The following is a 21,451-nucleotide window of genomic DNA, read 5'->3' on the forward strand; positions in this document are numbered from 1 at the left end:
CACTTTTTAAAAATCTTATTTTATAACTTCTGTTTTTGGTATGAGGAAATAATTTATACTTTTGGGGGAGATTTGTCCATTTATAATCATATAGTCTATGAATAATGACATTTTGCTTCTCTTTTTTCCTAATACTTAAACACCGTTTCTTTCTCTCGCTTCATTATACTGGCTAGGACTTCAGTACAGTCTTGAATAGAAATGGTAATGGTGTAACCTTTGGTTTATTCTTGTCCTCAGAGGTATTAAAAATTCTTAATGTACTGTGGTTAACTTGATATTGCCATAGGTTTTTTGTGGATACCTTAAACTGATGAAGCAAGTACTCCAAAGCCTAGCTGGGTTTACCCAGCTCTCTATTCTTACAAGACCCTGCACTCTAATATTTGTCTCCCTACATCTTTGAGCTAGGACTCTCAGAGGCTCTGTATAGCTGTTGGATTGGGAGAGATTCCTTGTTCCACTATTCCAGGAGCCTACTGTTAAATTTTAATGCACATTTACTAACTCTGTCTTTAACTGATAGAGTTCTGTCTTCCATTAACATGGATCCTAATGACATCTTTAGAAGTGGTTCAAAACTTTGTGGGACTGAACACCTAAAAAGCTGAAAACCATGCTTCTAATCTTTTAGCAAATGTATGTATAATTAATTTAGTGCTTTTTTCAGACTCCTCAAAGAACTGTGAACAAAGAAAGTGCAAAAATTTAATGTTTTTTAATGGTCTTCTGAAAACAGGTTCAAAAGAATATTAATGGTTCCACTGATATGTTGCCGGATATGTTACCTGACCTGCCAGTCTCCCTAGTTCTGACTTGCTTGATTGTGGTTGATATTATTGAAAAACTCAGGATATATCCTCTTAGAGGGAGGCAAAAGAGTAAGTATTCTTTTCTTTTATTTTATATTCAATGCCATTCTCCCAAATCATCCCACCCTCACCCTCTCCCTCTCCCACAGAGTGCAAAAGACTGTTCTGTACATCTGTGTCTCTTTTGCTGTCTCGCATACAGGGTTATTGTTACTATCTTTCTAAATTCCATATATATGCATTAGTATACTGTATTGGTGTTTTTCTTTCAGGCTTACTTTACTCTGTATAATAGGTTCCAGTTTTATCCACCTCATTAGAACTGATTCAAATGTATTCTTTTTTTTTTTTTAATTTGAATCAGTATTCTTTTAAATACAAATATTTTTTAAAAGTTTAACATATAATTCAACTTTCTCCCTTTCTGTTATCTGTTGACATGTTTCATGATATTTTTTAAGAGCTAACATTGTAGTTAGAAGATTACAAATGAAGATATCTAAATATTATTTTTAAACCTACTTTGATAGCTATACAGTTCTTTTCTTTTTTGATTTTGATAGTACTTATAAATGAATAAACTTACTAAATATTAACTACTAAATCTTTAATGTTTGCTCTAACAGGAAAATTACCTAAGTAAATTATTATACATTTGTATTTTAGGAACTCTCTCAAAACCTAAAGTTTAGATGAATATATAAGAAGTTTAGTTTGGACACAACTGAGTGACTAATACACTTTTTAGTCTGGATACTTTGATATGGGAGTTAATATGACTACTGCAGATATTTCCTGGAGATTTATGTGCTTTTTTAAAATTTAGTTGCTTCATAGTTGTGAACTGTCAAAATACTGAAGATTACCAAGATATGCCGCATTTTTCCAAAGGGAACAGTTGAAACTAAATATCAATTGGCCTTTTTTAAAAAGTATTTTGTTAACTGAATATTTTGTTTGGTCAATCATAAGTCCCCTCCACTTTTGTTTTACGTGATAGTATCTGTGTTCGATGTACAATATTTGCATGGTGTGGTTATTGAATGGCAAAGATTTTGCGTTTAAAATTGGTACGTTTTGTTCATCACTTCCTGACTGATGGGGTGGATGAGGGTAAATTGAGTGAGTCATAGGAGAATGCTTTGGAGTAATAAGGTGACTACTACAACCAGGAAGGAAAACACTAGACAGTCATTTTTATGACTGAGGGGTGAGCCACCACCCCTTCCTTATGGAGGAGTGAGCCACCACCGCTCTAGCCACTCTTGCTCCTCAGTTTGAAAAGCAGAACTGAATTGGAGGCCACCATGAAATCTGAGACTCTGAGCTTCATATTTTGCACTTTGTCCTTTGGTGGGGGCCGAGAGGCTGTTAAACGTTTAAAATGACACAGGTGATAAGGCGGAGAAGATGACAGTGGCAGCCAGTGAGTCTGGAGGAAAAGGTACTCCCGAGGCACACCTGCCTTCCAGAGCTGAGTGTTTTGTCTTAAACTGAGGTGGTTTGAGAACTGTCAAACCCTTGACTACTTTTCTAGACTCCTTAATGACACAAGCCTATTTTGAAATTGGACTGTTTTTAATGAGCCTGTATTTTCCATGTGAATGTGATCTAAGTTTTTAGTGAAAATTCTTTTTTTAAAATGCACATGTATATTTTTGAGCATAAGTTATTGGCATTTTATATTTTAAGTGATGAACTGGTTTTTTAAAGGGAAATTTTCCTTGCATTCAGAAGTAATGCTGAAAAAAGAATCAAAATAAGAGAACCCCAAGGAAGAAGTCAGTCCTGGGGAGAAGACTCTAGAACATCTTGTCCAATTGCTGCTTCTTGAAGTATAGGTGATCTACAATGTTGTGTTAATTTCTGCTGTACAGCAAAATGATTCAGTTGTACATACATAAACATTCTTTTTTATATATTCTTTTCCATTATGGTTTATCACAAGATATTGAATATAGCTCCTTGTGCTATACAGTAGGACCTTGGTGTTAGCCATTCCATATATTCTAGTTTGCATCTGCTAACCCCACACTCCCATTCTATCCCTTCCCACCTCCCCAGCTGTCTTAACTCTTTAATTCCAAGCCACCAAAATTTGATCATCATTTCGCTTTTCTTTTTGTAAGTTTAAAAAATAATAAAAGCTCTATATTTGATATATGGTTAAACCAATCTTCAATGGCCCAAGGGATCCTTTCTGCTAACTTCCTATTACCAGTTGAGATGCCAAAGTATCAAGTAATTACCACGTTGTAATGTCTAAGTGAGTCATTTCCCATAGACTGTGGCTCAGTTGGGAATATTTTCTGGAACGCAGATCTCCAAGGCATGTAATGTCACAGGTGCCCATAGCACCTAATAGTGTCAAGTCCTAGTCATGTGAGCAGACAATAAGAATACAAGATAGAGCCTGCATGTCTCCTCCTCTTACTAATGTTAGTCACTCAGTCGTGTCTGACTCTTTGTGACCCCATTGACTGTAGCCCACCAGGCTCCTCTGTCCATGGCATTCTCCAGGCAAGAATACTGTAGTGGGTAGCCATTCCTTTCTTCAGGGGATCTTCCAGACCCAGGGATCAAACGCAGGTCTCCTGCGGGGCAGGCAGATTCTTTACTGTTTGAGCCACCAGGGAGTGGCTCTTACTAATATGTGAGTACAAATGAGCACACTTTAACATTTCCATCTGAATTTTGCTAGCTTGGTCCCAACCTCTTAGTGACTGGACTTCACCTCTCTTCTTCCTTCCGTGTTATTCTCTCTCGCATTTTTAATCTAGACCCAAGATGTATCTCCCATGTTCTCATTTGTTGGTCTAGACTGTTGACTATCCTCTGGAGTGTGTGGGCTTCAGCAGTTGTGGCACACAGGCTTAGTTGCTCCGTGGCATTTGGAATCTTCCCGGACCAGGCATTGAACCTGTGTTTCCTACATTGGCAGGCGGATTCTTATCCACTGTGCCACCAGGGATGTCCCCTCTTAGTTTTTAGCTACTACAGACATTATTGTTCTGACTTTTTCAAAAGTGAAAGGGTTGGGAAGAAAAGGACAAGGATATGGTTAAAATGAATAAGATGCTGTGTATTTGAACTGGGCAGGGGAGACGTGCCCAGTTAGGTCACAGGTGTGTGGATAGTGCAGGGGGTCTCTGTTTGCGGGGACCCTCTGCCATGTACAAGAGTCAGCAGCCACTCACTCCATGATGTGTCTAGCCCAGCAGAGGTTGGAGACAGACAGAGTTAACTGCTGCTGGACGGCAGCCGAATGATATCAGTATGATGACCACAGACACTGTCCTTAGAAGACCCTGAGCATCGCACATGCCCAGACTCCTTGGCAACAGCCCTAGCCAGAAGAGAGGGACTATTATGGACTGGCTGCTCATGAGGACAAACACAGAGGGGCCACAGGGGATTGTACCAGTGGGGTGGCAAGATGGTTTGGCTCCATGAGGGGTGTCTGCAGAGTCAGACGTGACTTGCTAGAAGTGAGATCAACAGGCTATTTGAGTGGAAAACATCATAGCCCTGCAGAGGAGGCGGTTTCCACTGCCACATCAGTAAGAGGTGCCAGGTATGATGTTGGCAGTGTAAGGTTTTCAAATAAATCTGCTCTCAGTGGCTGTGCTCCAGTTCCTTCTGTGTAGTCTCTTTAATACCAGAGACTTGGACCAAGTGCTGCAGGCACTTCAGCAGCACAGATGATCATTTCTTCAAGTGAAATGCCTCTGTGTGCAATTTCACGCTCAAAGGATATGCAAGGTTTTAAGGCTGGCATATGTACTTTATTTAAAGTTCTCCAAGCACTTCTGATGCCCACCCTGATTGAGAGCCTTTGACCATAGAAAGTATCAGGAACTGAGACCAATAGCAAGTTAAAACCCAAGAGATAAAATCCCAATTCTGAAAGGAATTTCCTTCTCAGATTTCTTTGAAATGGAACTTATCACTCCATAACCAAATAGCATGTTAGAGATGGGAAAAGAAATTAAAAAAAAAAAAAAAGGACACTGCTTTTCTCTGAATAAAATGAATGGCATCTTGAGTTCCCCCTTTGCTTCTTTTTAAGAAAAAGCTTATCACACAGTCTGAACCCAATGTGCTCACTGGTTTCCATAATGTGTTTTGCAATGTGGTTAGAGAGCACATAAGAGGAACACTGAGTCCGCAGCCATGCCAAGAAGGGGAGGGGGGCATTTCCTTTTATACTCTCCTTTTGCTGTTTAGAAGAAGGAAGTTTCAGAAAAGTATATCAGCTCTAGGATTTTTCCCCCCTTCTCAAGAAACAAGTAGCCATTTACCAGACTAGGGGTGAGAGAAGGGTAGAGTTTCTGATTTATAACTTCTAATGAAGCATCAGCTGTCAGGATTAGGTCAGCGCAGACCTGGCCAGAAACTAGACTGCCGTGGTCCCTGTGCCAAACGACATGGGGCGTCAGGTGCTGTCAGGTCTGAGCTGACCCCCTTTGAGTAGGACAGCTTTACGTGATCATAGCAATTTGGTATTTAATTGTTATTTTTTTTCTCTAGGAAGGAAGTAAAATGTATGAACATTTTTAAATATATAAAGCGCAGTTTTTGAGAATTGCAAGGTATTTTCAAAATAAACTTTTTCAGGGTCTGGTAAGAGAAAGAGAACATAAAGAATTCAATGGGCAATACTTTATTATTTTTTTTAACCTGACATTATTTTATTATTTTTTTGGCCACAGGGCATGTGGAATCTTAGTTCCAGACCGGGGATGGAACCTATGCCCCCTGTGTGGAAGCAAGTCCAGCATGCATTACTTTATAATAGCAACAAAAATTTAAGGTCCCAGCTAGAAATTAAAGGGACAGGTCAAGGATTTTTGGTATCTAAATTTCCTTGCATAGGATTGAAGAGAGTGACAGGTTGTGGAGCTGATGGCCAGAGAGACTTTTAAGTCATGTATACATTAGCAGTGGGACACCAGCTTGCTCAGACTCTGTTGTTTAGGGTGGAGTGGGTATTGTAAAGGCTGCTTCCTATGAACTCACAAACTCTTCTTGGAATCACTCATTGGCACATCTGCCAGTGCTTGGTCACTCCTGTCGCTGCTGATGAAAACCTTGAGCCCCCACCACCTTCGCGGGGTCCTAGAGGCTGGGCGAGCTCACTCTGCTCATGCGCATGTTCTGTGGTGGCCATGGTCGCCGGAAGGTACCCAGGCTGCACTGCCAGGAATTCCAAATGCCTTCCAAAGCTTATCTTGCTTCAAGGGCTGTCTTTAGGACCCTGAGGCAGAGGGCTATCTGAGTGGTAGACCACGTGCAACACTCGAAAGTTTTCTTGTGATGTGAGAGGATTGAGAGCATGGGGGTGGTGGGGTTCCGGGGAGGGGTTATTATTCAGCCTAGCTTTGATAGTTGGGCTTCCTTCCCTTAGTGCAGATTTTTTTCCCCCCGACCAGAATGCCCATGATGCCCTCATGCTTATAGAACTCCGTATCAGGAATTCCTCCTACTGTTTATGCAGCAAATTTTTATGGAGGATCTAGTCCATACCAGACACTCCACTAGGTGCTGGGGGTACAGCGGCAGGTGAAAGGGAGAGGTGGTGAAAGCAGAGTCCCCTTTGCATGAAGCTCACCATCTAGCCGGGCTTCTGCGATGGCTCATTAGGTAAAGAATCCAGCTGCCAATGTAGGAGACTGGGGTTCTAGCCCTGGGTCAGGAAGATCCTCTGGTGGAGTGGCAACCCACTCCAGTATTCTTGTCTGAAAAAATCCATGGACAGAGGAGCCTGTCTAGCTAGTCCACGGGGTCGCAAAAAGTCAGATGTGGTTGAGCATGCACACACAGTCTAGTGGGTGCAATAGCAGGTTTCTAAAACTATACTAACAAATACATATAGTTAAAGCTAAGTGTTCTGAAGGCAAGGAATCAGGCTCATTCCCACGTGCATTCGTTTTTTGTCACCCAGAATGGTCTCAGGCTGGGTTTCTAGCTCTGTTCTGTATCCAAGCACTTAACTAGTAGAGGAATATCAAACCATTTCAAAATCTAGAATCATTTAATGTTTATTGTATATTAATGTGTATTATGGAGAAGGAAATGGCAACCCACTCCAGTATTCTTGCCCGGAGAATCCCATGGACGGAGGAGCTCGGTAGGCTACAGTCCATGGGGTTGCAAAGAGTTGGACATGAATGAAAGCACACACAGACACACACACACACACAGTGCATATTAATATATTATGTGTTTATTATGTTATCAGCATAATTAATATAATTGAATATTATAGTGTATAATATGTTATACTTAATATATATTAATTATTCTATTTATATAGAAAAGAATTTTTCTATTTATATATAGCTAATTAAATTACATTCTCTGATCTAAACACCTATCAAAGAGAAGGACCAGACTATCTCAAATGAAAAACTGAAGATTAGAATATAAAGAAAGCTTTCACAATCTTAAAAAATGGGGTTTAAAAAAATTAATAATTTTATGTTTTTAGCAGTTCTTGTCCAGTGTTAGATGAGTCTATAGAGGGAAAGATGGTCTTTAAACTACCAAGCCTTCCTGCTGTGTCCTCAGACAAAAGAATTCTCTTAGAATTTCACGTAGCCTAAAATTAAGAAATCATACATTTATTAATATTTCTTCTCAGATTTGTGCAATGTGTAGCAGGGAGCTGAAACTGAATTGAGGGTATTGAATTTACTGAATCCAATGCCTTTTTTAAAAAAGTTGTCACCACTGTCTCACTGCTGAGAATGTATGCCCATGAGATTCTACAGAACTAATGATGGGTTGAATTCATTATTATTATTATTTTATGAAAACTTGTATACCGTTTTGAGCAGAGAGATAGTAGTATGCTGGTCAGTATTTAAACTGTCTCTCCTGGTTGAGGAGGGGTAAAAGTCCTTATGGATAGCATTTGCCAGCTTTTCTAGTGTGAGTCCTCTCATCATGACCAACTTCCAGATACCAAGGTGGTATCACTGATCACTGATCCCAGAATTGAGAAGCAGTACATACTGTAGCTCTTGTCAGATGGTGCAAGCTGTCTCTGCCTGCGTAGGGTATATCCATGCAGCAGTTTTTTTCTTTGTGATGTGGACAGGCAGATCTAAGAATTAAAGAATCAGGCTCTATAGTGTGACACTCTGTCTCCAACTTTTTGACCTCTCCTGAGTCCCTTGGACTGCTAGGAGATCCAACTAGTCCATTCTGAAGATCAGCCCTGGGATTTCTTTGGAAGGAATGATGCTAAAGCTGAAACTCCAGTACTTTGACCACCTCATGCGAAGAGTTGACTCATTGGAAAAGACTCTGATGCTGGGAGGGATTGGGGGCAGGAGGAGAAGGGGACGACAGAGGGTAAGATGACTGGATGGCATCACTGACTCGATGGACGTGAGTCTGAGTGAACTCCGGGAGTTGGTGATGGACAGGGAGGCCTGGCGTGCTGCGATTCACGGGGTCGCAAAGAGTCGGACACGACTGAGCAACCGAACTGAACTGAACTGAACTGGGATGCTGGGTTGTAGTGTAACTATAACCAAAGTTGAACAAACTGTAATCACTATTTACTGCATTCTATTTTCTGTTCTCTTCTAATTCGTTTGAAACAATAGATGGTTTAGCAATGGCTACCCGTTACTTATTTAACACATAAGTAACTGTTTCTGTGTCAGGCGCTACTTTAAATGCTTTACAAACACTGATTCAATTCTTTGTCATAATCATGCTGGGAGGTTGGTGCTGGGTTTCATCATTTATTACTTGGCAGTGATGGTGCTTGTCTTCCCAACCTCAGACATGCTTGTCAAAGGAGACTGTGTGTAGAAACAGATCAGTGAGTTTAGTCAGTTGCTGTTCAGTCCCTAAGTCGTGTCCATCTCTTTGCTCCCCCATGGACTGCAGCATGCCAGGCTTCCCTGTCCTTCACCATCTCCTGGAGTTTGCTCAAACTCATGTCCATTGGATTAATGATGCCATCCAACCATCTCATCCTCTGCCTCCCACTTCTCCTGCCCTCAATCTTTCCCAGCATCAGGGTGTTTTCCAATGAGTCAGCTCTTCACATCAGGAGGCCAAAGTATTGAAGCTTCAGCATTAGTCCTTCCAATGAATATTCAGGGTTGATTTCCTTTAGGATTGACTGGTTTGGAGAGGGTCAAAATAACAATGGTTATAATCTGTATTTTAAACACTTAGACATATTAAAGTGTTTATTTTGGATGCTGTGTGTTTTATTTTTTATTCTCTTAAAGTACCATGACTAAAAATTCTTTGTGTGTTTCATATATTTTAAAAAAATCTTCCATAAGACTGTGGCTTTTCTTCTTTTCCGGATTTTTTTTCCCTCATCATGTTATATCTAAATTATTAGCAGTTTGCTTTCTCTAGACCTTTTTTGTCTCAGGGCAAAATTAACTTTGGAAACTGTTCATCAAGACCTGTCTTACTTTTTCTGACCAAGTCTTTAATTTCATCTTCTGGTTGCTGTGAGTTGAGTAACAATCCAGTGGGGCATTGGCTGCCTTGACAGCCTCAGCAGCCTCTTTACTGAATCCCCAAGTCATCTCTCCTGCTATCCAATGTCCGCATCTTCAGTGAACTTAGGATCAAGTCCACAAACTTTATCATGACCAATAAGCTCTACATTAGCTGGCTCCACCACAGGCAATGTAGTCTAATGGTTGGATGTTTAAGTTTCATGCTCCATCCCTCTCCTTGCTTACTGTGTGACCCTGGAAACAACTCTTAGTCTTTCCCTACCTCAGTTTGTTTATCTTTAAAATGGGAAACTAGGAGACTGACCCAGTGGTCCAGGGGTTAAGACTCCCCCTTCCAATACAGGGGATGTGGGTTCAATCCCTGCTTGGGGCACTAAGATCCCACATGCCTCATGGCCAAAAACTGTAAAACAGAAGTAATATTGTAACAAACTCAATAAAAACTTTAAAATGGTGCACATCAAAAAAAATCTTTAAAGAAAATAAATTTAAAAATAAAATGGGAAAATAGTAGTAGCTATATCATAGAGGCTTATTATTATTGAACCTTTGTTGATTTACAATATTGTGTTAGTTTCAAATGTACAGCAAAGTGATTCAGTTATATATCAATATATTGATATGTATATATTCAAATTCTTTTCTGTTATGGGTTATTACAAGATGTTGAATATAATTCTCAGTGTTATACAGTAAATCCTTGTTGTTTGTCTGTTTTACATATAGTAGTGTGTATCTGTTAATCCCATATACCTAATTTATCCCTCTCCCCACTGTTCCCTTTGGTAACCACATCGTACAGTTTTTATAAGGATTAAGTGAATGGATGCATAGAAAGAGGTTAACACAGTTCCTCGTATATAGAAAGCCCTACATAAATCATAGCTTCTCTCCTCTTTTCTGTCTGCTTCCCCCTCATCACACTCTCCTTTCAGTTCATCTTAGCTGAAGGATCTTTTCCTTTTGGGGGGCTGTGCTGGGTCTTCGTGACAGCACACAGGCTTCTCTAGTTGTGGTGCACAGGCTTAGTTGCCCCGCAGCATGTGCGATCTTAATTCCCTGACTAGGGATTAAATCTGTGACCCTTGTGCCCTGCATTGGAAGGCGGATTCTTAACCACTGGACCCTCAGGGAAGTCCCTTTAGCTGAAAGATATTTGCACCTGTTCTCTCTACCACCTGAAAAGTTCTTTCTCCACTCTTCACATAGTTTATTCCCATGCATTCTTTAGGTCTGTGTTTAACTGTCAATCTTCCCTGGTGGCTCAGAAGGTAAAGCATCTGCCTACAATGTGGGAGACCAGGGTTCAGTCCCTGGGTCAGGAAGATCTCCTGGAGAAGGAAATGGCAACCCACTCCAATATTCTTGCCTGGAAAATCCCATGGACTGAGGAGCCTGGTAGGCTCCTCAGTCCATGGGGTCACAAAGAGTCAGGCACAACTGAGTGACTTCACTTTCACTTAAAACTGTCACTTCGGAGATGAGCTGTGCTTGACTGCCAGTCTAACTTGGACTCCCTGAGGTAGTCTCTCATCACAGAACTTACCTTCCTTTGAGAGCCCTGCCAGTTTATTCTTCTGTGCTTGTTGATGTGATGTCAGGAGACAGGGTGATGAAGGTGGGCACAATACCTGGTGCACTGTTCTCAAAACCCAGTCTAAGCTCGGAACAGCACTCTACAGTTTGTCTGATCACAGCAGACAGCTTGGTTGTCCAATTGCTTTAGCCCTTAACCAATATCAGGAGCGGTTTTTAGGCTGTACCATGTGGCAATCTTAGTTCCCCGACCAGAGATTGAGCCTGTGTCCCTTGCAGTGGAAGCATGGAGTCTTAACCACTTGACCATGAGGGGCAGTTTTGAAGCTGCTGTTTGCAGAGGCAGTATTGACACCTCTTCCCTGCCAGTGGAATGACCTAGCACTTGCCTGCTGTTGGCACTTGATCCCAGCCCCCATTTTTCTTCACAAATGCTGTTTTACCCCTAAGCTACACAGAATGAAATCTTGGAAAGAATAAAAATATTGATTTCTTTTAAAAAGTACAGTCTTAGTAGCAGCTTCATTCCTGCCTTGTTTTTAGCTGCCCTTTCTTGTGATCCTTCTCTCTCTTTCTCTTTTTATTTAAATAACTTTTCAGTTCAGTTCACTCAGTCGTGTCCAACTCTTTGCAACCCCATGGACTGCAGCACGCCAGGCCTCCCTGTCCATCATCAACTCCTGGAGCCTACTCAAACTCATATCCATTGAGTCGGTGATGCCATCCAACGATCTCATCCTCTGTCCCCCTCTTCTACTCCTGCCCTCAATCTTTCCCAGCATCAGGGTCTTTTCCAGTGAGTTGATTCTTCGCATCAGGTGGCCAAAGTATTGGAGTTTCAGCTTCAGCATCAGTCCTTCCAATGAATATTTTTTGAAGTCTTCTTCAACACCACAGTTCAAAAGCATCAATTCTTTGGCACTCAGCTTTCTTTATATTCCATTCTCATATCCATACATGACTACTGGAAAAACCACATTTTTGACTAGACAGACCTTTGTCACAAAAAATAGCCCTGCTTTTTAATATACTGTCTAGGTTGGTCATAGCTTTTCTTCTAAGGAGCAAGCATCTTTTAATTTCATGGCTTCAGTCACCATCTGCAGTGATTTTGGAGCCCCAAAAGGTAAAGTCTGTCGCTATTTCCATTGTTTCCCCATCTATTTGCCATGAAATGATGGGACCGGATGCCATGATCTTAGTTTTCTGAATGTTGAGCTTTAAGTTAACTTTTTCACTCTCTTCTTTCACTTTCATCAAGAGGCTCTTTAGTTCTTCTTCACTTTCTGCCATGGGGTGCTGTCATCTGCATATCCGAGGTTATTGATATTTCTTCTGGCAATCTCGATTCCAGCTTGTGTTAGTTCCTAAAATAACATGAGTAGAGAAAATAAAGAAAATGAAGAGAAAAATAACTTTTTTTGCTTTCTCTTTTCAAAAGGAATACATGCTCACTGTAGAAAATTCCTCCCTACTGATTTGTTATATTGTACTTACATTTTCCCTGGAAGTGATCAAAAAAGTTTTGAGGTAAAAGTTAGACATGGAAATACATCACCATAAAGAAATAATGAAGTAAAAGGGATATGTTACCTACTTAAACATTTTTCTGTTATCAAAATTGCATTTCTTTAATTATATAGCATGCACAATGAGGACGAAAAGTTTTGGTGACTGGCTTTAGCTGTGGGGAACTACACAGAATGGCTGCTATTTGTGCTTTTTACAGTGAATGTGAGCCTTTAAGGAAGTGAACAGATTGCTCTTTGTGTTTATATTTTTTACAGATTTTGCACAAATAAATATAGTTTCCCCCAAACAGAACCCTGACAATTAACAGCAACAATAAAAAGAATTCCAACTGTGAGTGGAAATTTGAACAAATACTAATTTGGAGGGAAAGTGATCATGGAGCCTAAGGAAACAGTAACGAATACATGAAGGTTTACGTGACTGGAGGATAGCTTTGCTGGTCTGTTCTAATGACCAGATGATTTCTTGACATCCTCAACTCTGCCGTCCCCTCTGAGAGGCCAGCAGAGCTTTCCAGCTCTTAGTTATAGGGTTTCTTACTTGGGAAGAGGACTAGTCCCCTAAGCTAGTCCCCAAATCTAAACTAGTCCCTAATGAAGTATGGAGAAATGGGAGACTTCCAGGCCTGGTTTTACCAAATACGCATGGATTGAAGCCTTCTTCTCATTTCATTAAAAATGAACCCTACCTAAAAATTCATTGCTCAAGACTTATGGACACAGCTGGGGAGTTGAGGGTGGGGGAAGAAGAGGGTGGGAGGTATGGAGAGAGTTACATGGAAACATACATTACCATATATAAAATAGCCAGTGGGAATTTGCTGTATGACTCTGGGGAACTCAAACTGGGGCTTGGTAACAGCCTAGAGGGGTGGAATGAGGGGGAAGTGGGAGGGAGGTTCAAGTGGGAAGGGACATGGGTTGACCTATGGCTGATTCATAACCAATGCAATAAAGCAATTATCCTTCAATTAAAAATAAATAGATAAAAAAAGAATTTATTGTTCAAACCAACAGCTCTCATCCTCAGATATTATGACTCTCACTGGTTAAAATCTGTTAATGTGTCACTTCTTAGATGGCACTTCCTGGCCTTGAAACAATGCTGAATTTGCAGTCATCCTCAAGAGTCTGTATTATATGCTGTGTTCTTCATATTGACAAAGGAATTTGAATTTTCACTTGAACACTTTCATCTACTAAGAGAGGTGAAGGAGTGTACTCTAAGACACAACACACTCTCTATTTTCTACATTAGTTTTTTTTTGGTAAAATAAGAGATACAACTGATGTAAGTAAGCATCTGAGTTTTAAAAGATGATTTTATGATTATTAAAGTAATAACTTGCAAAAGAGAGAAGTTAGAACAATAAGTATATTTTTCTCTCGAGTGTAATTTATCAAAATGATTTCTTACTCTGTCTGACTTCATTAAATATGATAATCTCTAGGTTCATTCATGTTGCTGCAAATGGCATTATTTCATTTTTTTAAAATTTATTTTTATGGCTGAGTAGTATTCTATTGTCATATGGTCTCACTTATATGTGAAATCTACTTTTAAAACATGACACAGGGCTTCCCTGGTGGCTCAGTGGTAAAGAATCTGCCTGCTAATTCAGGAGATGTGGGATCGATCCCTCGTCTGGAAAGATTCCACATGCCACAGAGCAACTAAGCCCATGCATCACAACTATCAAACACGTGCTCTAGAGTCCAGGAGCTGCAACTGTTGAGCCCACTACTGAAGCCTGCAAACCCTAGAGCCTGTGCTCTGCAACAAGAGAAGCCACTGCAGTGGGAAGCCCGCTCACCACAACTAGAGGAGAGCCTGCGCAGCAACGAAGGCCCAGCACGGCCAAAAATAATTAAATAAAATTATTTTTTAAATGACAGAAATGAACTTATTACAGAACAGAAACAGACTCACAGATTTCAAAATCAGACTTATGGTTACCAAAGGGGAAACATGGCAGGAAGGGATAAATTAGGAAATTGCGATTTACATGTACATACTACTATATATAAAATAGATAACTAAAAAGGACCTACTGTAACAGCACAGGGAACTCTACTCAATATTTTGTAATAACTTATATGGGAAGAATATGAAAAAGAGGAGCCTGGCAGACCATAGTCCATGGCATCACAAGAGTCAGACACGAATGAGGGACTCAGTCAATCACCATCAGTTCAGTTCAGTTCAGTTGCTCAGTCGTGTCTGACTCTTTGTGAACCCATGAACAACAGCATGCCAGGCCTCCCTGTCCATCACCAACTCCCGGAGTTTACCCAAACTCACATCCATTGAGTCGGTGATGCCATCCAGCCATCTCATCCTCTGTCATCCCCCGCTCCTCCTGCCCTCAATCTTTCCCAGCATCAGGGTCTTTTCAGATGAGTCAGCTCTTCACATCAGGTGGCCAAAGTACTGGAGTTTCAGCTTCAACATCAGTCCTTCCAATGAACACCCAGGACTGATCTTTAGGATGGACTGGTTGAATCTCCTTGAGTCCAAGGGACTCTCAAGAGTCTTCTCCAACACCACAGTTCAAAGCATCAATTCTTCAGTGCTCAGCTTTCTCTGTAGTCCAACTCTCACATCCATAAATGACTACTGGAAAAACCATAACCTTGACTAGATGGACTTTGGTGACAAAGTAATGTCTCTGCTTTTTAATATGTTGTCTAGGATGGTCATAACTTTCCTACCAAGGAGTAAGTGTCTTTTCATTTCATGGCTGCAATCACCATCTGCAGTGATTTTGGAGCCCCCCAAAATAAAGTCACCCACTGTTTCCACTGTTTCCCCATCTATTTGCCATGAAGTGATGGGACCGGATGACATGATCTTAGTTTTCTGAATGTTGAGCTTTAAGCCAACTTTTCACTGTCCTCTTTCACTTTCATCAAGAGGCTTGTTAGTTCCTCTTCACTTTCTGCCGTAAGGGTGGTGTCATCTGCATGTCTGAGGTTAATGATATTTCTCCCGGCAATCTTGATTCCAGCTTGTGTTTCTTCCAGCCCAGCATTTCTCATGATGTACTCTGCATAGAAGTTAAATAAGCAGGGTGACAGTATACAGCCTTGACATACTCCCTTCTCAATTTGGAACCGGTCTGTTCCATGTCCAGTTCTAACTGTGGCTTCCTGACCTGCATACAGATTTCTCAAGAGGCAGGTCAGGTGGTCTGGTATCCCCATTTCTTTCAGAATTTTCCACAGTTTATTGTGATCCACACACTCAAAGGCTTTGGCATAGTCAATAAAGCAGAAATAGATGTTTTTCTGGAACTCTCTTGCTTTTTCGATGATCCAGCAGATGTTGGCAATTTGATCTCTGGTTCCTCTGCCTTTTCTTAAACCAGCTTGAACATCTGGAAGTTCATGGTTTACATATTGCTGAAGCCTGGCTTGAAGAATTTTGAGCATTACCTCATTAGTGTGTGAGATGAGTGCAATTGTGCGGTAGTTTCAGCATTCTTTGGCATTGCCTTTCTTTGGGATTGGAATGAAAACTGACCTTTTCCAGTACTGTGGCCACTACTGAGTTTTCCAAATTTGCTGGCATATTGAGTGGAGCACTTTCACAGCATCATCTTTTAGGATTTGAAATAGCTCAACTGAAATTCAAATCCCATGGATGCAGGAGCCTGGTAAGCTGCAGTCCGTGAGGTCGCTAAGAGTCTGACACGACTGAGTGACTTCATTTTGACTTTTCACTTTCATGCATTGGAGAAGGAAATGGCAACCCACTCCAGTACTCTTGCCTGGAGAATCCCAGGGACAGAGGAGCCTGGTGGGCTGCTGTCTATGGGATCACACAGAGTTGGACACGACTGAAGTAACTTAGCAGCAGCAGCAGCAGCAACTGGAATTCCATCACCTCCACTAGTTTTGTTCGTAGTGATGCTTCATAAGGGCCAGTTGACTTCATATTCCAGGATGTCTGGCTCTAGGTGACTGATCACACCATTGTGATTATCTGGGTCGTGAAGATCTTTTTTGTACATTTCTTCTGTGTATTCTTGCCACTTCTTCCTAATATCTTCTGCTTCTGTTAGGTCCATACCATTTCTGTCCTTTATTGAGCCCATCTTTGCATGAAACGTTCCCTTGGTATCTCTAATTTTCTTGAAGAGATTTCTAGTCTTTCCCATTCTATTGTTTTCCTCTATTTCTTTGCATTGATTGCTGAGGAATGCTTTCTTATCTCTCCTTGCTATTCTTTGGAACTCTGCATTCAAATGGGTATATCTTTCCTTTTCTCCTTTGTTTTTTACTTCTCTTCTTTTCTTAGCTATTTGTAAGGCCTCCTCAGACAGTCATTTTGCCTCTTTGCATTTCTTTTTCTTGGGATGGTCTTGATCCCTGTCTCCTGTACAATGTCATGAACCTCTGTCTATAGTTCATCAGGCACTCTATCCGATCTAGTCCCTTAAATCTATTTCTCACTTCCACTGTATAATCATAAGGAATTGATTTAGGTCATACCTGAATGGTCTAGTGGTTCTCCCTCTTTCTTGAATTTAAGTCTGAATTTGGCAATAAGGAGTTTGTGATTTGAGCCATAGTCATCTCCCGGTCTTGTTTTTGCTGACTGTATAGAGCTTCTCCATCTTTGGCTGCAAAGAATATAATCAATCTGATTTTGGTGTTGACCATCTGGTGATGTCCATGTGTAGAGTCTTCTCTTGTGTTGTTAGAAGAGGGTGTTTGCTATGACCAGTGCATTTTCTTGGCAAAACTCTAATAATAGTCTTTGCCCTGCTTCATTCCGTACTCCAAGGCCAAATTTGCCTGTTACTCCAGGTGTTTCTTGACTTCCTACTTTTGCATTCTAGTCCCCTATAATGAAAAGGACATCCGTTTTGGGTGTTAGTTCTAAAAGGTCTTCTAGGTCTTTGTAGAACCATTCATCTTCAGCTTCTTCACCATTACTGGTCAGTGCATAGACTTGGATTACTGTGATATTGAATGGTTTGCCTTGGAAACAAACAGAGATCATTCTGTCATTTTTGAGATTGCATCCAAGTACTGCGTTTTGGACTCTTTTGTTGACTATGATGGCTACTCCATTTCTTCTGAGGGATTCCTGCCCACAGTAGTAGATATAATGGTCATCTGAGTTAAATTCACCCATTCCAGTCCATCTTAGTTCACTGATTCCTGGAATGTTGAGGTTCACTCTTGCCATCTCCTCTTTGACCACTTCCAATTTGCCTTGATTCATGGACCTAAAATTTCAGGTTCCTATGCAATATTGCTCTTTACAGCATTGGACCTTGCTTCTATCACCAGTCACATCCACAACTGGGTGTTGTTTTTGCTTTGGCTCCATACCTTCATTCTTTCTGGAGTCACTTCTCCACTGATCTCCAGTAGCATATTGACCTGGGGAGTTCATCTTTCAGTGTCCTATCTTTGTGTCTTTTCATGGCGTTCATGGTGTTCTCAAGGCAAGAATACTGGTTTGCTATTCCCTTCTCTAATGGACCACATTCTGTCAGACCTCTCCACCATGACCCGTCTGTCTTGTGTGGCCCCACATGACATGGCCTAGTTTCACTGAGTTAGACAAGCTGTGGTCCACGTGATCAGACTGGCTAGTTGTCTGTGATTGTGGTTTCAGTCTGTCTGCCCTCTGATGCCCTCTCTCAGTGCCTACTGTGTTACTTGGGTTTCTTTTACCTTGGATGTGGGGTATCTCTTCACAGTTGCTCCAGCAAAGCGCAGCCACTGCTCCTTATCTTGGATGTAGGGTAGCTCCTCTCGGCCGCCACCCCTGACCTTGGACGCAGGGTAGCTCAATCACAATATATGTATATATATTTAATCACTTTGCTATATGCACCTGAAACTAACATAACATTGTAAGTCAACTATATTCTAATAAAAAAATGATTCTTCCTCATGCTACTGTGACATCTTAAGTTTGAAAAGGAGGTTTCTAAGGGTCATGAGTCCTAACACTTATGAATAATTCATATCAGAAGGAAATAATATCTCATCAATAATTTATTTTTTTAATTAATAAATGTATTCAAGTCACACTTACAGTTTTAAAATAATTGTATAGAAAGAAAACTGAAGTTTGTTCTTTAAATAACTCCTACTTATAGTCATCAAGCCCTTTGTTAGTCATTAATCATAATAACTTATTTGTTTTAAAATGTTTTCACTTCTGCTCAGTACATTTCAACAAATTTTATTGCCTTTGTGTCTTTAACCTTTAGAGTTATTTCATCTAATGACTCCCTTTAAATTTTATCTTATCAAGGAATGCGACAGCTCAGCATGTTGTTGGCTGAGTAAACTGTGTCAAGAGCTGAGAAATTCTTAGCAGTGAAATTGGTGCCTGAGTGGTTAAATGTTTGGAAAATAATATTCTTTTTCTTTCATAATCATCAGCAGTAAGTTCTGAGATCTGAGATTCCTTCATAATCACAATCTTAATACCTATGTGTGTATGGAGAGACACATACATTCACTTTCTCTCTCTCACACACACACATGCACACACACACTTACTCTTGTGATGCTGATGAGGAACACCCTACTCATTCAGATGACTGACCTGTTGATCAGCCACAGCTTAGTGGTCACAAATGAGATACTTGTCTAAACAATCACACTGACTAGTTCAAAAATTTCAGGGGAAAGAACAGCTTAAAAATCTTAGATTCAGAATGTTACCCTTCCCTAAGACTGTCTCATGCTCAAAAAAAGACCCTCTTAGCACCAGACTCTAAACCTGGAGATCTGGGTTGTGGTCATTCCTGTAGGCTTCTTATAAAGTGACAAGACTGAACCATTGAACTTCTGATTCATTGGATTTTATGATATGTGTATGGTTTATAATTAGCACTTGATGTATTGCCTCTAGAAAGTGATAAAGTTAAGAAATTGTCAATTGGGGTCAAACAAGTCTGGGTGTGAATTCCAGCTCCGTTTATTCCTAACTGTGTGTTTGAATTCAGGTGTCACTTTATCTCTTAGACTCCATTTTCCATATTTATTAACTGGGATACTAATCCCTATTTCTCAATTTTTTTCTGAGGATTAAATGAGTCAATATGTGAAAGTGCTTACTTAGCTCAGTAATCAGTAATGGGTATTATTTTGAAATGGTAAGAATGACTTAGGATCCATACCTCCGGAAATACAGACACAAAAAGCATTCTCTGCCTCTACATTTTTTGGCATTGTGCTATCAATTGCTATCTTGAAGTTCCATGTGTGACACAGACCTCAAATAAGAGATCACTTGTATTTCATTTTCAAGTTTAAATAAAATTTTAAATTTTAATAAAAATTTAAATATTTCACTTCAAATAAAAATTTAAGAATTTTATGTTTAAATAAAATTTGAAATTTAAATAAAATGTTTATATTTAAATTTTAAACAAATTGAAGGAAAAGTTAAATTTGAAATAAAATTTAAAAATTTAAATAAGGCATTTAAAATTTAAATTTATTTCTAAAAATATTTATTTATTTGACTGCAACAAATATAAATAAGGTAATATTCATTTATTTATTTTATAATATTTATTCTTTTATTTGTTTATTGGAGAAGGAAATGGCAACCCACTCCAGTATTCATACCTGGAAAATCCCATGGATGGAGGAGCCTGGTGGGCTACACCCCATGGGGTCACAAAGAGTCAGACACAACTGAGCCAGTAACAGACACAGTCACTTATTTATTGGGTCACAGCATGTGGGCCCTTCCATCTTCCTTGCAACTGTGCCTGACCTTTTGGTTTCAGCCTGTGGATCTAGTTCCCTGGCCAGGGATCAAACCCAAGATCCCCACATTCCGAACGTGGAATCTTAGCCACTGGATCACCAGGGAAATCCTTGTAAGTTTAAATAAAATTGAATGAAAAGTTACATTTTAATGAAAATTTAAATAAATCAATTTGTTGCAGGTAACGAAGACAGGCACATCCATACGACCAATTTGCAACAAATAAGAACTGTGACATGTGAAGCGAAGCAAAATGAAGAAAACCCGACTCGCCCACAGCCAGCCAGCAGGACCCACTTGTCGCGGCCACTAGGAGGCGCCACAGGGAGCTCCTCTCCTGAGCTGGAGGGACCCCAGGAGCCCACCTTTGAATGGGGAATCCTGAGAACGCTGTCCCAACAGGACGTGCGTGCAGAGATCTTCCTCGGGAGCTTTCCACTCTGGGCTGACACCATAGAAATGGTGCGGGTGGCCGGACACCCCAGGGTGTACAAGTCAGGCTGGCTGTACGCGGTCTACATCTTCAGTTACATTTCTCTTCTTCGAATGATATTCACTCCCCGGAACCCGCTCCTGAATTCCCTTGTCATCCTTCTCCAAGATCTACCTTTTATCTTTGTTAGACTGAGTTTAATCATTGTCCTGGGAACAATCACACCCGTATTGGGTCTTTTTAAAAATGTGCTGGTGACTCTGTCTTATGTTTACTTCAATTTCTTAACCAAATTCAGGATGTTCTCTACCTTTGAGAGGTCTTTTTAAAGAGAAAATGTCCTATGGTCAAACCTCTTTTTTATGCACATGCGTACATTTGTGATCTTTTTGGGGGTCAGGCATATGTTACTTTGCACTCTAGAAAGAAATGAAGAAATAGATGCTAGAGAAAAAACTAGTTTTAAAAACTATAACATGTCAATTTTTTAAATGTATGCAAATGGTGCTAAATGTAAGCAAAGTTGTAGTCTTCTAAGTTGGTTCCCCTAGATTTGTAGAAAATGTCAGTAGTTAATTTTGTTATGTATTCTGCATTTTTTCTGAAAGTACCCTTCAGTAAAGCATCTTAAAAAATGAGAACATGTCTTCCTACTAAGTTAGTCCAAGAATGAGATTTTTTTATCGTTGACAGAAAGGGCATTACAAGAATTAGTTAAAATTAATTTTAGGAAATAAGCCTGTTATTATTAAATAAGTTTAGATTCTATCAATACTTTTAACAAATTGATCCTGAGGAATGGGATGGGGAGGGAGGTTGAAGGGGGATTCAGGATGGGGGACGCATGCACACCCATGACTGATTCATGTATTTTTTTTTTTTTA

At 40.2% G+C, this 21,451-nt stretch overlaps 1 protein-coding gene across 1 annotated transcript in view; it reads left to right on the forward strand.

Annotated features, from left to right (window-relative positions):
- Nucleotides 1-20,986, forward strand: part of TMEM236 (transmembrane protein 236) — a 37,735-nt gene extending 16,749 nt beyond the window's left edge. Inside the window, exons 3-4 of the mRNA XM_005688057.2 lie at nucleotides 740-881; nucleotides 20,316-20,986. Coding sequence (XP_005688114.1) covers nucleotides 740-881; nucleotides 20,316-20,896 — 723 coding nt within the window. The 3' untranslated portion in view covers nucleotides 20,897-20,986. The remainder of the gene's footprint in view (nucleotides 1-739; nucleotides 882-20,315) is intronic.

The sequence above is a fragment of the Capra hircus genome, chromosome 13 (genome assembly GCF_001704415.2).
Source record: "Capra hircus breed San Clemente chromosome 13, ASM170441v1, whole genome shotgun sequence".
Taxonomy (NCBI): Eukaryota; Metazoa; Chordata; class Mammalia; order Artiodactyla; family Bovidae; genus Capra; species Capra hircus.